This window comes from Salvelinus alpinus, chromosome 21 (genome assembly GCF_045679555.1).
Source record: "Salvelinus alpinus chromosome 21, SLU_Salpinus.1, whole genome shotgun sequence".
NCBI classification, from domain to species: Eukaryota; Metazoa; Chordata; class Actinopteri; order Salmoniformes; family Salmonidae; genus Salvelinus; species Salvelinus alpinus.
Window position 1 is genome coordinate 41,753,431 of NC_092106.1, and position 16,965 is coordinate 41,770,395.

The 16,965-nt window shown below is 48.0% G+C and overlaps 1 protein-coding gene across 1 annotated transcript in view; it reads right to left on the bottom strand.

The window, feature by feature from the left end:
- The window catches only part of cntn5 (contactin 5), a 493,785-nt gene that overhangs the window by 109,127 nt on the left and 367,693 nt on the right, over positions 1–16,965 (bottom strand). Inside the window, exon 9 of the mRNA XM_071358202.1 lies at positions 8,654–8,835. Within this exon, the coding sequence (XP_071214303.1) occupies positions 8,654–8,835 (182 nt within the window). The remainder of the gene's footprint in view (positions 1–8,653; positions 8,836–16,965) is intronic.

Consider the following 16,965-nt stretch of genomic DNA (forward strand, 5'->3'; position numbering starts at 1 on the left):
TATCCCTCCAGTGTTTCAGTTAGACACCTCCCCCTTCAATTATCCCTCCAGTGTTTCAGTTAGTTAGACACCTCCCCCTTTAATTATCCCTCCAGTGTTTCAGTTAGACACCTCCCCCTTTAATTATCCCTCCAGTGTTTCAGTTAGACACCTCCCCCTTCAATTATCCCTCCAGTGTTTCAGTTAGTTAGACACCTCCCCCTTCAATTATCCCTCCAGTGTTTCAGTTAGACACCTCCCCCTTCAATTAACCCTCCAGTGTTTCAGTTAGACACCTCCCCCTTCAATTAACCCTCCAGTGTTTCAGTTAGACACCTCCCCCTTCAATTACCCCTCCAGTGTTTCAGTTAGTTAGACACCTCCCCCTTCAATTATCCCTCCAGTGTTTCAGTTAGTTAGACACCTCCCCCTTCAATTATCCCTCCAGTGTTTCAGTTAGTTAGACACCTCCCCCTTCAATTATCCCTCCAGTGTTTCAGTTAGTTAGACACCTCCCCTTTTAATTATCCCTCCAGTGTTTCAGTTAGACACCTCCCCCTTCAATTATCCCTCCAGTGTTATATATCTATCTAACACACACACACACACACATACACACACACACACTTTCCACAGCCTTGGGACGACATGCTTCCCGGGCACCTATATTCCCTGGCTACTCATCCCATGCACACACACACTCACACACTCTCTCTCTGTCACTTCCTGTGCATCAATACTCCCTGGCTACTCTCAGTGGGAGCCTCGTTGGTAGCAGGCTGCATGTCATTTAAACAGGTCAGCCTGTTGTGTGAACCTTTATAGTGCGCAGAGACCTTCCTGACAATAATCATCCAATCAAACCACAGATAAAAGGCCATATAACCTTGAATAATCATCCAATCAAAACAGAGATAAAAGACCATATCACCTTGAATAAACATCCAATCAAACAACACAACAAGTGACTTTGCATTCCTTAAATTCGATCTCTTTAACAGGATGATACCAGTCCTACACAGAAAGATGTTTGTCTTCATTCCATCAGGAGGTGTTTGGTCTTGTCTTCATTCCATCAGGTGGGTGTTTGGTCTTGTCTTCATTCCATCAGGTGGGTGTTTGGTCTTGTCTTCATTCCATCAGGTGGGTGTTTGGTCTTGTCTTCAATCCATCAGGTGGGTGTTTGGTCTTGTCTTCATTCCATCAGGTGGGTGTTTGGTCTTGTCTTCATTCCATCAGGTGGGTGTTTGGTCTTGTCTTCATTCCATCAGGTGGGTGTTTGGGCTTGTCTTCATTCCATCAGGTGGGTGTTTGGGCTTGTCTTCATTCCATCAGGTGGGTGTTTGGTCTTGTCTTCATTCCATCAGGTGGGTGTTTGGTCTTGTCTTCATTCCATCAGGTGGGTGTTTGGTCTTGTCCTCATTCCATCAGGTGGGTGTTTGGTCTTGTCTTCATTCCATCAGGTGGGTGTTTGGTCTTGTCTTCATTCCATCAGGTGGGTGTTTGGTCTTGTCTTCATTCCATCAGGTGGGTGTTTGGTCTTGTCTTCATTCCATCAGGTGGGTGTTTGGTCTTGTCTTCAATCCATCAGGTGGGTGTTTGGTCTTGTCTTCAATCCATCAGGTGGGTGTTTGGTCTTGTCTTCATTCCATCAGGTGGGTGTTTGGTCTTGTCTTCATTCCATCAGGTGGGTGTTTGGTCTTGTCTTCATTCCATCAGGTGGGTGTTTGGTCTTGTCTTCATTCCATCAGCAGGTGTTTGGTCTTGTCTTCATTCCATCAGGTGGGTGTTTGGTCTTGTCTTCATTCCATCAGGTGGGTGTTTGGTCTTGTCTTCATTCCATCAGGTGGGTGTTTGGTATTGTCTTGATTCCATCAGGAGGTGTTTGGTCTTGTCTTCATTCCATCAGGAGGTGTTTGGTCTTGTCTTCATTCCATCAGGTGGGTGTTTGGTCTTGTCTTCATTCCATCAGGTGGGTGTTTGGTCTTGTCTTCATTCCATCAGGTGGGTGTTTGGTCTTGTCTTCATTCCATCAGGTGGGTGTTTGGTCTTGTCTTCATTCCATCAGGTGGGTGTTTGGTCTTGTCTTCAATCCATCAGGTGGGTGTTTGGTCTTGTCTTCATTCCATCAGGTGGGTGTTTGGTCTTGTCTTCATTCCATCAGGTGGGTGTTTGGTCTTGTCTTCATTCCATCAGGTGGGTGTTTGGTCTTGTCTTCATTCCATCAGGTGGGTGTTTGGTCTTGTCTTCATTCCATCAGTTGGGTGTTTGGGCTTGTCTTCATTCCATCAGGTGGGTGTTTGGTCTTGTCTTCATTCCATCAGGTGGGTGTTTGGTCTTGTCTTCATTCCATCAGGTGGGTGTTTGGTCTTGTCTTCATTCCATCAGGTGGGTGTTTGGTCTTGACTTCAATCCATCAGGTGGGTGTTTGGTCTTGTCTTCATTCCATCAGGTGGGTGTTTGGTATTGTCTTCATTCCATCAGGTGGGTGTTTGGTCTTGTCTTCATTCCATCAGGTGGGTGTTTGGTCTTGTCTTCATTCCATCAGGTGGGTGTTTGGTCATGTCTTCATTCCATCAGGTGGGTGTTTGGTTTTGTCTTCATTCCATCAGGTGGGTGTTTGGTCTTGTCTTCATTCCATCAGGTGGGTGTTTGGTCTTGTCTTCATTCCATCAGGTGGTGTTTGGTCATGTCTTCATTCCATCAGGTGGGTGTTTGGTCTTGTCTTCATTCCATCAGGTGGGTGTTTGGTCTTGTCTTCATTCCATCAGGAGGTGTTTGGTCTTGTCTTCATTCCATCAGGAGGTGTTTGGTCTTGTCTTCATTCCATCAGGTGGGTGTTGGGGCTTGTCTTCATTCCATCAGGTGGGTGTTTGGTCTTGTCTTCATTCCATCAGGTGGGTGTTTGGTCTTGTCTTCATTCCATCAGGTGGGTGTTTGGTCTTGTCTTCAATCCATCAGGTGGGTGTTTGGTCTTGTCTTCATTCCATCAGGTGGGTGTTTGGTCTTGTCTTCATTCCATCAGGTGGGTGTTTGGTCTTGTCTTCATTCCATCAGGTGGGTGTTTGGTCTTGTCTTCATTCCATCAGGTGGGTGTTTGGTCTTGTCTTCATTCCATCAGGTGGGTGTTTGGTCTTGTCTTCAATCCATCAGGTGGGTGTTTGGTCTTGTCTTCATTCCATCAGGTGGGTGTTTGGTCTTGTCTTCATTCCATCAGCAGGTGTTTGGTCTTGTCTTCATTCCATCAGGTGGGTGTTTGGTCTTGTCTTCATTCCATCAGGTGGGTGTTTGGTCTTGTCTTCATTCCATCAGGTGGGTGTTTGGTCTTGTCTTTATTCCATCAGGAGGTGTTTGGTCTTGTCTTCATTCCATCAGGAGGTGTTTGGTCTTGTCTTCATTCCATCAGGTGGGTGTTTGGTCTTGTCTTCATTCCATCAGGTGGGTGTTTGGTCTTGTCTTCATTCCATCAGGTGGGTGTTTGGTCTTGTCTTCATTCCATCAGGTGGGTGTTTGGTCTTGTCTTCATTCCATCAGGTGGGTGTTTGGTCTTGTCTTCAATCCATCAGGTGGGTGTTTGGTCTTGTCTTCATTCCATCAGGTGGGTGTTTGGTCTTGTCTTCATTCCATCAGGTGGGTGTTTGGTCTTGTCTTCATTCCATCAGGTGGGTGTTTGGTCTTGTCTTCATTCCATCAGGTGGGTGTTTGGTCTTGTCTTCATTCCATCAGTTGGGTGTTTGGGCTTGTCTTCATTCCATCAGGTGGGTGTTTGGTCTTGTCTTCATTCCATCAGGTGGGTGTTTGGTCTTGTCTTCATTCCATCAGGTGGGTGTTTGGTCTTGTCTTCATTCCATCAGGTGGGTGTTTGGTCTTGACTTCAATCCATCAGGTGGGTGTTTGGTCTTGTCTTCATTCCATCAGGTGGGTGTTTGGTATTGTCTTCATTCCATCAGGTGGGTGTTTGGTCTTGTCTTCATTCCATCAGGTGGGTGTTTGGTCTTGTCTTCATTCCATCAGGTGGGTGTTTGGTCATGTCTTCATTCCATCAGGTGGGTGTTTGGTTTTGTCTTCATTCCATCAGGTGGGTGTTTGGTCTTGTCTTCATTCCATCAGGTGGGTGTTTGGTCTTGTCTTCATTCCATCAGGTGGTGTTTGGTCATGTCTTCATTCCATCAGGTGGGTGTTTGGTCTTGTCTTCATTCCATCAGGTGGGTGTTTGGTCTTGTCTTCATTCCATCAGGAGGTGTTTGGTCTTGTCTTCATTCCATCAGGAGGTGTTTGGTCTTGTCTTCATTCCATCAGGTGGGTGTTGGGGCTTGTCTTCATTCCATCAGGTGGGTGTTTGGTCTTGTCTTCATTCCATCAGGTGGGTGTTTGGTCTTGTCTTCATTCCATCAGGTGGGTGTTTGGTCTTGTCTTCAATCCATCAGGTGGGTGTTTGGTCTTGTCTTCATTCCATCAGGTGGGTGTTTGGTCTTGTCTTCATTCCATCAGGTGGGTGTTTGGTCTTGTCTTCATTCCATCAGGTGGGTGTTTGGTCTTGTCTTCATTCCATCAGGTGGGTGTTTGGTCTTGTCTTCATTCCATCAGGTGGGTGTTTGGTCTTGTCTTCAATCCATCAGGTGGGTGTTTGGTCTTGTCTTCATTCCATCAGGTGGGTGTTTGGTCTTGTCTTCATTCCATCAGGTGGGTGTTTGGTCTTGTCTTCATTCCATCAGGTGGGTGTTTGGTCTTGTCTTCATTCCATCAGGAGGTGTTTGGTCTTGTCTTCATTCCATCAGGTGGGTGTTTGGTCTTGTCTTCATTCCATCAGGTGGGTGTTTGGTCTTGTCTTCATTCCATCAGGTGGGTGTTTGGTCTTGTCTTCATTCCATCAGGTGGGTGTTTGGTCTTGTCTTCATTCCATCAGGTGGGTGTTTGGTCTTGTCTTCATTCCATCAGGTGGGTGTTTGGTCTTGTCTTCATTCCATCAGGTGGGTGTTTGGTCTTGTCTTCATTCCATCAGGTGGGTGTTTGGTCTTGTCCTCATTCCATCAGGTGGGTGTTTGGTCTTGTCTTTATTCCATCAGGTGGGTGTTTGGTCTTGTCTTCATTCCATCAGGTGGGTGTTTGGTCTTGTCTTCATTCCATCAGGTGGGTGTTTGGTCTTGTCTTCATTCCATCAGGTGGGTGTTTGGTCTTGTCTTCATTCCATCAGGTGGGTGTTTGGTCTTGTCTTCATTCCATCAGGTGGGAGTTTGGTCTTGTCTTCAATCCATCAGGTGGGTGTTTGGTCTTGACTTCAATCCATCAGGTGGGTGTTTGGTCTTGTCTTCATTCCATCAGGTGGGTGTTTGGTCTTGTCTTCATTCCATCAGGTGGGTGTTTGGTCTTGTCTTCATTCCATCAGGTGGGTGTTTGGTCTTGTCTTCATTCCATCAGGTGGGTGTTTGGTCATGTCTTCATTCCATCAGGTGGGTGTTTGGTTTTGTCTTCATTCCATCAGGTGGGTGTTTGGTCTTGTCTTCATTCCATCAGGTGGGTGTTTGGTCTTGTCTTCATTCCATCAGGTGGTGTTTGGTCATGTCTTCATTCCATCAGGTGGGTGTTTGGTCTCGTCTTCATTCCATCAGGTGGGTGTTTGGTCTTGTCTTCATTCCATCAGGTGGGTGTTTGGTCTTGTCTTCATTCCATCAGGTGGGTGTTTGGTCTTGTCTTCATTCCATCAGGTGGGTGTTGGGGCTTGTCTTCATTCCATCAGGTGGGTGTTTGGTCTTGTCTTCATTCCATCAGGTGGGTGTTTGGTCTTGTCTTCATTCCATCAGGTGGGTGTTTGGTCTTGTCTTCAAACCATCAGGTGGGTGTTTGGTCTTGTCTTCATTCCATCAGGTGGGTGTTTGGTCTTGTCTTCATTCCATCAGGTGGGTGTTTGGTTTTGTCTTCATTCCATCAGGTGGGTGTTTGGTCTTGTCTTCATTCCATCAGGTGGGTGTTTGGTCTTGTCTTCATTCCATCAGGTGGTGTTTGGTCATGTCTTCATTCCATCAGGTGGGTGTTTGGTCTTGTCTTCATTCTATCAGGTGGGTGTTTGGTCTTGTCTTCATTCCATCAGGAGGTGTTTGGTCTTGTCTTCATTCCATCAGGAGGTGTTTGGTCTTGTCTTCATTCCATCAGGTGGGTGTTGGGGCTTGTCTTCATTCCATCAGGTGGGTGTTTGGTCTTGTCTTCATTCCATCAGGTGGGTGTTTGGTCTTGTCTTCATTCCATCAGGTGGGTGTTTGGTCTTGTCTTCAAACCATCAGGTGGGTGTTTGGTCTTGTCTTCATTCCATCAGGTGGGTGTTTGGTCTTGTCTTCATTCCATCAGGTGGGTGTTTGGTCTTGTCTTCATTCCATCAGGTGGGTGTTTGGTCTTGTCTTCATTCCATCAGGTGGGTGTTTGGTCTTGTCTTCGTTCCATCAGGTGGGTGTTTGGTCTTGTCTTCATTCCATCAGGTGGGTGTTTGGTCTTGTCTTCATTCTATCAGGTGGGTGTTTGGTCTTGTCTTCATTCTATCAGGTGGGTGTTTGGTCTTGTCTTCATTCCATCAGGTGGGAGTTTGGTCTTGTCTTCAATCCATCAGGTGGGTGTTTGGTCTTGTCTTCAATCCATCAGGAGGTGTTTGGTCTTGTCTTCATTCCATCGGGTGGGTGTTTGGTCTTGTCTTCATTCCATCAGGTGGGTGTTTGGTCTTGTCCTCATTCCATCAGGTGGGTGTTTGGTCTTGTCTTCAATCCATCAGGAGGTGTTTGGTCTTGTCTTCAATCAGTCAGGTGGGTGTTTGATCTTGTCTTAAATCCATTAGAAGGTTTTTGGGGTGTTTGGTCTTGTCTTCATTCCATCAGGTGGGTGTTTGGTCTTGTCTTCATTCCATCAGGTGGGTGTTTGGTCTTGTCTTCATTCCATCAGGTGAGTGTTTGGTCTTGTCTTCATTCCATCAGGTGGGTGTTTGATCTTGTCTTAAATCCATTAGAAGGTTTATGGGGTGTTTGGTCTTGTCTTCATTCCATCAGGTGGGTGTTTGGTCTTGTCTTCATTCAGCAGGTGGGTGTTTGGTCTCGTCTTCATTCAGTCAGGTGGGTGTTTGGTCGGCAGTATTACCTAGCCATTAAAAAAGTGGCTCAATAAGATGAAAAACTACAAATGTACCTATATGTGCATCTGCATAGTAAGAAAATTAAGCAAATAATCTTTGAACAAATAGTTATTTATGACGTAAACATAAACAGCAACAACACAAGAACATGGAGAGAAGAACAGGAAGTGGACACTATTCAGTAAGACTACATAACGGACGGTGATCCACTCTACTTCCTCTGCCAAACCTAATCACTGTAAAACATGTCGCGGAATATGTGTATGTTTCCATTGATGACATACTGCCCACTTGATCTCAGTCAGTGACATTCTCCTCCAGAGAAGAGCAGACAGGACTGGTTTGATAGATATTCTACAGTAGGTATCAGGGAGCAGACAAGACTGGGATGATAGATATTCTACAGTAGGTATCAGGGAGCAGACAGGACTGGGTCGATAGATATTCTACAGTAGGTATCAGGGAGCAGACAGGACTGGGTCGATAGATATTCTACAGTAGGTATCAGGGAGCAGACAGGACCGGGATGATAGATATTCTACAGTAGGTATCAGGGAGCAGACAGGACCGGGTTGATAGATATTCTACAGTAGGTATCAGGGAGCAGACAGGACCGGGATGATAGATATTCTACAGTAGGTATCAGGGAGCAGACAGGACCGGGATGATAGATATTCTACAGTAGGTATCAGGGAGCAGACAGGACTGGGTTGATAGATATTCTACAGTAGGTATCAGGGAGCAGACAGGACTGGGATGATAGATATTCTACAGTAGGTATCAGGGAGCAGACAGGACTGGGTTGATAGATATTCTACAGTAGGTATCAGGGAGCAGACAGGACCGGGATGATAGATATTCTACAGTAGGTATCAGGGAGCAGACAGGACCGGGATGATAGATATTCTACAGTAGGTATCAGGGAGCAGACAGGACTGGGTTGATAGATATTCTACAGTAGGTATCAGGGAGCAGACAGGACCGGGATGATAGATATTCTACAGTAGGTATCAGGGAGCAGACAGGACCGGGATGATAGATATTCTACAGTAGGTATCAGGGAGCAGACAGGACTGGGTTGATAGATATTCTACAGTAGGTATCAGGGAGCAGACAGGACCGGGTTGATAGATATTCTACAGTAGGTATCAGGGAGCAGACAGGACCGGGATGATAGATATTCTACAGTAGGTATCAGGGAGCAGACAGGACTGGGTTGATAGATATTCTACAGTAGGTATCAGGGAGCAGACAGGACTGGGTTGATAGATATTCTACAGTAGGTGTCAGGGAGCAGACAGGAATGGGATGATAATTATTCTACAGTAGGTATCAGGGACAGGACCAGAAGATGAATAGCAGACACAGACTGGTTTAGAGAATGGGCACAACAATAATTAGTCTTCATAACCGCCAAACACACTAGAATCCTAGTAGTATCAGTCAAGTCCAAACCAGAACAAACTGCCCAATAAAACAATAAAACAAAAGCACAGCAGTCTTTACCAATACCATATTAACACCAGAACAATGTGGCTACAGTCCAACCATCACATAACTTACTGTAGACCTGGAGGTGTCCCTTAAAGGCTGTTCCTCCTCTGGGGTTCTCAGCTTTACACTCGTAGGTCCCCGAGTCTTCCAGCTGGACATTGGGGATCTCCAGAACAGCCTGGGACTTCCTCAGACGAGCCTTCTTAGGGATGTTACCGTTCATCTTCCTCCATGTGATTGTCGGGACAGGACTAGCAAGAGAGGAGAGGGTTAAAATCCTAGGTGAAAGGACTAGCAGGAGAGGAGAGGGTTAAAATCCTAGGTGAAAGGACTAGCAGTATAGGAGAATAAAGGATTACATCCTAATACGTCTGTACAATTAATAGTCAGAACAGGAAATAGCAGTTGGAAAATATTGTGGATAGTAGGACTGGAGAGTGGAAGGCTGACAGGATAGGAGACTGGAGAGTGGATTGTTGACAGGAGAGGAGAGATGAGAGGGGATAGGTGACAGTATAGGAGACTGGAGAGTGGATAGTTGACAGGGTAGGAGACTGGAGAGTGGATAGGTGACAGGATAGGAGACAGGAGAGTGGATAGTTGACAGGATAGGAGACTGGACAGTGGATAGTTGACAGGAGAGGAGAGATGAGAGGGGATAGGTGACAGGATAGGAGACAGGAGAGTGGATAGTTGACAGGATAGGAGACTGGACAGTGGATAGTTGACAGGGTAGGAGACAAGAGAGTGGATAGTTGACAGGATAGGAGACTGGAGAGTGGATAGTTGACAGGATAGGAGACTGGACAGTGGATAGTTGACAGGGTAGGAGACAAGAGAGTGGATAGTTGACAGGGTAGGAGACAGGAGAGTGGATAGTTGACAGGGTAGGAGACAAGAGAGTGGATAGTTGACAGGGTAGGAGACAGGAGAGTGGATAGTTGACAGGATAGGAGACTGGAGAGTGGATAGTTGACAGGATAGGAGACTGGACAGTGGATAGTTGACAGGGTAGGAGACAAGAGAGTGGATAGTTGACAGGGTAGGAGACAGGAGAGTGGATAGTTGACAGGATAGGAGACTGGAGAGTGGATAGTTGACAGGATAGGAGACAGGAGAGTGGATAGTTGACAGGATAGGAGACTGGAGAGTGGATAGTTGACAGGATAGGAGACTGGAGAGTGGATAGTTGACAGGATTATATAGGAGACTGGAGAGTGGATAGTTGACAGGGTAGGAGACAGGAGAGTGGATAGTTGACAGGATAGGAGACTGGAGAGTGGATAGTTGACAGGATAGGAGACTGGAGAGTGGATAGTTGACAGGATAGGAGACAGGAGAGTGGATAGTTGACAGGATTATATAGGAGACAGGAGAGTGGATAGTTGACAGGATTATATAGGAGACAGGAGAGTGGATAGTTGACAGGGTAGGAGACAGGAGAGTGGATAGTTGACAGGATAGGAGACTGGAGAGTGGATAGTTGACAGGATAGGAGACTGGAGAGTGGATAGTTGACAGGATAGGAGACAGGAGAGTGGATAGTTGACAGGATTATATAGGAGACAGGAGAGTGGATAGTTGACAGGATAGGAGACAGGAGAGTGGATAGTTGACAGGATAGGAGACAGGAGAGTGGATAGTTGACAGGATAGGAGACAGGAGAGTGGATAGTTGACAGGATTATATAGGAGACTGGAGAGTGGATAGTTGACAGGGTAGGAGACAGGAGAGTGGATAGTTGACAGGATTATTTAAGAGAATGGAGATTGGATAAATGTTAGGTAGGATACTGGATAGCAGGTTAAATTGCACGCATCCTTGCAACATAAAGTGATACATAATACATGTGTGTTTTGCGTCCATACACTAACACCTTGTGGTGTAAATACTTCCCTGTGTGAACAATATGGTGTTGCCTTCAAAGAGAACATGGGTATGAAGCTGTCAACTACCTGCTATCCAATAGAAGAAAACCAAACAGGCTCATATTGATCTTCAATCAAAATCTTCTTTCAATGTCATCTTTATTATCAATATTTCTTCTTCCCCAAAATTCTCTTCCCCTTTCCATATTCATCTGGTCACTAAGTATTATTGAGAAGAAATAAAATCTTCATGTGGACACTTGAAAACGACACGCTGCATCTCAAGAGATTTCATCCGGCTAAATTCTCAATCAATAGATTCTAAATGTCATAGTCCAGGGGGAACTCTCTACCCAAATGACCTCCAGCTGAGAACCATATCTGTGACTCCATGATATATCTCTCAGTCTCTCTCTACCCAAATGACCTCCAGCTGAGAACCATGTCTGTGACTCCATGATATATCTCTGATTCTCTCTCTACCCAAATGACCTCCAGCTGAGAACCATGTCTGTGACTCCATGATATATCTCTGAGTCTCTCTCTACCCAAATGACCTCCAGCTGAGAACCATGTCTGTGACTCCATGATATATCTCTGAGTCTCTCTCTACCCAAATGACCTCCAGCTGAGAACCATGTCTGTGACTCCATGATATATCTCTGAGTCTCTCTCTACCCAAATGACCTCCAGCTGAGAACCATGTCTGTGACTCCATGATATATCTCTGATTCTCTCTCTACCCAAATGACCTCCAGCTGAGAACCATGTCTGTGACTCCATGATATATCTCTGAGTCTCTCTCTACCCAAATGACCTCCAGCTGAGAACCATGTCTGTGACTCCATGATATATCTCTGAGTCTCTCTCTACCCAAATGACCTCCAGCTGAGAACCATGTCTGTGACTCCATGAGGTATTCAGATCAGGTTACCAGCCCAACTAATCATCATGATTTCTATGATTAGTGTGTGTGAGTGTGGCTGTTCATCATCCGTTTGGTGATGCTCCTCTATGCCCCTGTGATTGCTCTGCTCTCTCCACGATAGACGGGTTGAACATGTAGCAGGAGAACGTCGTACTATACTATATTAGCAAGGCTCTGTGTATGACGGCTTCATTTGACGGCTCTCAGAAATGGATGGGAGCACCAGGGAAACCGCCGGTCACCATCCATCATCCATCATCCATCATCCATCACTCGGCTCATCAATCATCCATCATCCATCACTCGGCCCATCAATCATCCATCATCCACCATCCATCATCCATCACTCGGCCCATCCATCATCCATCACTCGGCCCATCCACCATCCATCATCCATCACTCGGCCCATCCATCATCCATCACTCGGCCCATCCATCATTCATCACTCGGCCTATCCACCATCCATCATCCATCACTCGGCCCATCCATCATCCATCATCCATCACTCGGCCCATCCATCATCCATAACTCGGTCCATCCATAATCCATCACTCGGCCCATCCATCATCCATCATCCATCACTCGGCCCATCCACCATCCATCATCCATCACTCGGCCCACCCACCATCCATCATCCATCACTCGGCCCATCCATCATCCATCACTCGGCCCATCCACCATCTATCACTCGGCCCATCCACCATCCATCATCCATCACTCGGCCCATCCATCATCCATCACTCGGCCCATCCACCATCCACCATCCAATCGTCCATCACTCGGCCCATCCACCATCCATCATCCATCACTCGGCCCATCCATCATCCATCATCCATCACCCGGCCCATCCACCATCCATCATCCATCACTCGGCCCATCCATCATGCATCATCCATCATCCATCACTCTGCCCATCCACCATCCATCATCCATCATCCATCACTCGGCCCATCCATCATCCATCACTCGGCCCATCCACCATCCATCATCCATCACTCGGCCTATCCACCATCCATCATCCATCACTCGGCCCATCCACCATCCATCACTCGGCCCATCCATCATCCATCACTCGGCCCATCCATCATCCATCACTCGGCCCATCCATCATCCATCACTCGGCCCATCCACCATCCATCACTCGGCCCATCCACCATCCATCATCCATCACTCGGCCCATCCATCATCCATCACTCGGCCCATCCAACTTCCATCATCCATCACTCGGCCCATCCACCATCCATCATCCATCACTCGGCCTATCCACCATCCATCATCCATCACTTGGCCCATCCACCATCCATCACTCGGCCCATCCATCATCCATCACTCGGCCCATCCATCATCCATCACTCGGCCCATCCACCATCCATCACTCGGCCCATCCATCATCCATCACTCGGCCCATCCACCATCCATCACTCGGCCCATCCACCATCCATCACTCGGCCTATCCACCATCCATCATCCATCACTCGGCCCATCCATCATGCATCACTCGGCCCATCCACCATCCATCACTCGGCCTATCCACCATCCATCATCCATCACTCGGCCTATCCACCATCCATCATCCATCACTCGGCCCATCCATCATCCATCACTCGGCCCATCCATCATCCATCACTCGGCCTATCCACCATCCATCATCCATCACTCGGCCCATCCATCATCCATCACCCGGCCCATCCACCATGCATCATCCATCATCCATCACTCGGCCCATTCACCATCCATCATCCATCACTCGGCCTATCCACCATCCACCATCCATCACTCGGCCTATCCACCATCCATCATCCATCACTCAGCCTATCCACCATCCATCATCCATCACTCGGCCCATCCACCATCCATCATCCATCACTCGGCCCATCCATCATACATCACTCGGCCTATCCACCATCCATCATCCATCACTCGGCCTATCCACCATCCACCATCCATCACTCGGCCTATCCACCATCCATCATCCATCACTCGGCCCATCCACCATCCATCACTCGGCCCATCCATCATCCATCACTCGGCCTATCCACCATCCACCATCCATCACTCGGCCTATCCACCATCCATCATCCATCACTCGGCCCATCCACCATCCATCATCCATCACTCGGCCCATCCATCATACATCACTCGGCCTATCCACCATCCATCATCCATCACTCGGCCTATCCACCATCCACCATCCATCACTCGGCCTATCCACCATCCATCATCCATCACTCGGCCCATCCACCATCCATCACTCGGCCCATCCATCATCCATCACTCGGCCTATCCACCATCCACCATCCATCACTCGGCCTATCCACCATCCATCATCCATCACTCGGCCTATCCACCATCCATCATCCATCACTCGGCCTATCCACCATCCACCATCCATCACTCGGCCTATCCACCATCCATCATCCATCACTCGGCCCATCCACCATCCATCACTCGGCCCATCCATCATCCATCACTCGGCCCATCCACCATCCATCACTCGGCCCATCCACCATCCATCACTCGGCCCATCCATCATCCATCACTCGGCCCATCCATCATCCATCACTCGGCCCATCCATCATCCATCACTCGGCCCATCCATCATCCATCACTCGGCCCATCCACCATCCATCATCCATCACTCGGCCCATCCACCATCCATCATCCATTACTCGGCCCATCCATCATCCATCATCCATCATCCATCACTCGGCCCATCCATCATCCATCATCCATCATCCATCACTCGGCCCATCCACCATCCATCACTCGACCCTTCCATCATCCATCACTCGGCCCATCCATCATCCATCACTCGGCCCATCCACCATCCATCATCCATCACTCGGCCCATCCACCATCCATCATCCATCACTCGGCCCATCCATCATCCATCATCCATCATCCATCACTCGGCCCATCCACCATCCATCACTCGGCCCATCCATCATCCATCACTCGGCCCATCCACCATCCATCATCCATCACTCGGCCCATCCACCATCCATCATCCATCACTCGGCCCATCCATCATCCATCATCCATCATCCATCACTCGGCCCATCCACCATCCATCATCCATCATCCATCACTCGGCCCATCCACCATCCATCATCCATCATCCATCACTCGGCCCAGATGTTACATCACTTGTAGAATGTTCATCTGTTCAAAATTCACAAGGACATTTTTATACGTGGAGTGAAGGGAGGTCTGACCACTGTCTGCTCTAATGGAGGAAGCGATGTATGTAACCCTTACAGTGTGTAGTGGATGTTAAACATTATGATTATACCACTAAGGGAGGTCAATGTCAGTGTGCTCAAGGGGACAACATGAGATTGGATTATACAATAGAAACAGCTTGGAACAAGTCCTTTTTTATGATGTAATTACTCCAGTATCAATACGTCTAGCTTCCAGACATGACATAAGAGTTACAGACATTAAAAAGGGGTGCAGGCATTACATAACGTTTACAGACATGACATAAGGGGTACATACATGACATAAGGAGTACAGACATTACATAAGGGGTACAGACATGACATAAGGAGTAAATACATGACATAAGGGTTACATACATGACATAAGGTGTACATACATGACATAAGGAGTACAGACATGGCATAAGGGGTACAGACATGACATTAGTGGTACATACATTTCTACTCTACATGTCCATACACCAAGGTATGTTCAGAGAATGTTCTAGTGCTGGAAGCTAGACGTATTGATACTGGAGTAATTACATCAGAAAAAAGGCTCCAAGCTGTTTCTATTGTATAATCCAATCTCATGTTGTCCCCTTGAGCACACTGACATTGACCTCCCTTAGTGGTATAATCATAATGTTTGAGTAAGGACGCAGTCAGAGGAGGTGATGGGAGAGTAAGGACGCAGTCAGAGGAGGTGATGGGAGAGTAAGGATGCAGTCAGAGGAGGTGATGGGAGAGTAAGGACGCAGTCAGAGGAGGTGATGGGAGAGTAAGGATGCAGTCAGAGGAGGTGATGGGAGAGTAAGGACGCAGTCAGAGGAGGTGATGGGAGAGTAAGGACGCAGTCAGAGGAGGTGATGGGAGAGTAAGGACGCAGTCAGAGGAGGTGATGGGAGAGTAAGGATGCAGTCAGAGGAGGAGATGGGAGAGTAAGGATGCAGTCAGAGGAGGTGATGGGAGAGTAAGGACGCAGTCAGAGGAGGTGATGGGAGAGTAAGGATGCAGTCAGAGGAGGTGATGGGAGAGTAAGGACGCAGTCAGAGGAGGTGATGGGAGAGTAAGGATGCAGTCAGAGGAGGAGATGGGAGAGTAAGGACGCAGTCAGAGGAGGTGATGGGAGACTAAGGATGCAGTCAGAGGAGGTGATGGGAGAGTAAGGATGCAGTCAGAGGAGGTGATGGGAGAGTAAGGACGCAGTCAGAGGAGGTGATGGGAGAGTAAGGATGCAGTCAGAGGAGGTGATGGGAGAGTAAGGACGCAGTCAGAGGAGGTGATGGGAGAGTAAGGATACAGTCAGAGGAGGAGATGGGAGAGTAAGGACGCAGTCAGAGGAGGTGATGGGAGAGTAAGGATACAGTCAGAGGAGGAGATGGGAGAGTAAGGACGCAGTCAGAGGAGGTGATGGGAGAGTAAGGACGCAGTCAGAGGAGGTGATGGGAGAGTAAGGATACAGTCAGAGGAGGAGATGGGAGAGTAAGGACGCAGTCAGAGGAGGTGATGGGAGAGTAAGGACGCAGTCAGAGGAGGTGATGGGAGAGTAAGGACGCAGTCAGAGGAGGTGATGGGAGAGTAAGGACGCAGTCAGAGGAGGTGATGGGAGAGTAAGGACACAGTCAGAGGAGGAGATGGGAGAGTAAGGATGCAGTCAGAGGAGGTGATGGGAGAGTAAGGATGCAGTCAGAGGAGGTGATGGGAGAGTAAGGGTGCAGTCAGAGGAGGTGATGGGAGAGTAAGGATGCAGTCAGAGGGGGTGATGGGAGAGTAAGGATGCAGTCAGAGGAGGTGATGGGAGAGTAAGGATGCAGTCAGAGGAGGTGATGGGAGAGTAAGGATGCAGTCAGAGGAGGTGATGGGAGAGTAAGGATGCAGTCAGAGGAGGTGATGGGAGAGTAAGGATGCAGTCAGAGGAGGTGATGGGAGAGTAAGGATGCAGTCAGAGGAGGTGATGGGAGAGTAAGGATACAGTCAGAGGAGGTGATGGGAGAGTAAGGATGCAGTCAGAGGAGGTGATGGGAGAGTAAGGATGCAGTCAGAGGAGGTGATGGGAGAGTAAGGATGCAGTCAGAGGAGGTGATGGGAGAGTAAGGATGCAGTCAGAGGAGGTGATGGGAGAGTAAGGATACAGTCAGGGGAGGTGATGGGAGAGTAAGGACACAGTCAGAGGAGGTGATGGGAGAGTAAGGATGCAGTCAGAGGAGGTGATGGGAGAGTAAGGATACAGTCAGAGGAGGTGATGGGAGAGTAAGGATACAGTCAGAGGAGGTGATGGGAGAGTAAGGACGCAGTCAGAGGAGGTGATGGGAATGTAAGGACGCAGTCAGAGGAGGTGATGGGAGAGTAAGGATACAGTCAGAGGAGGTGATGGGAGAG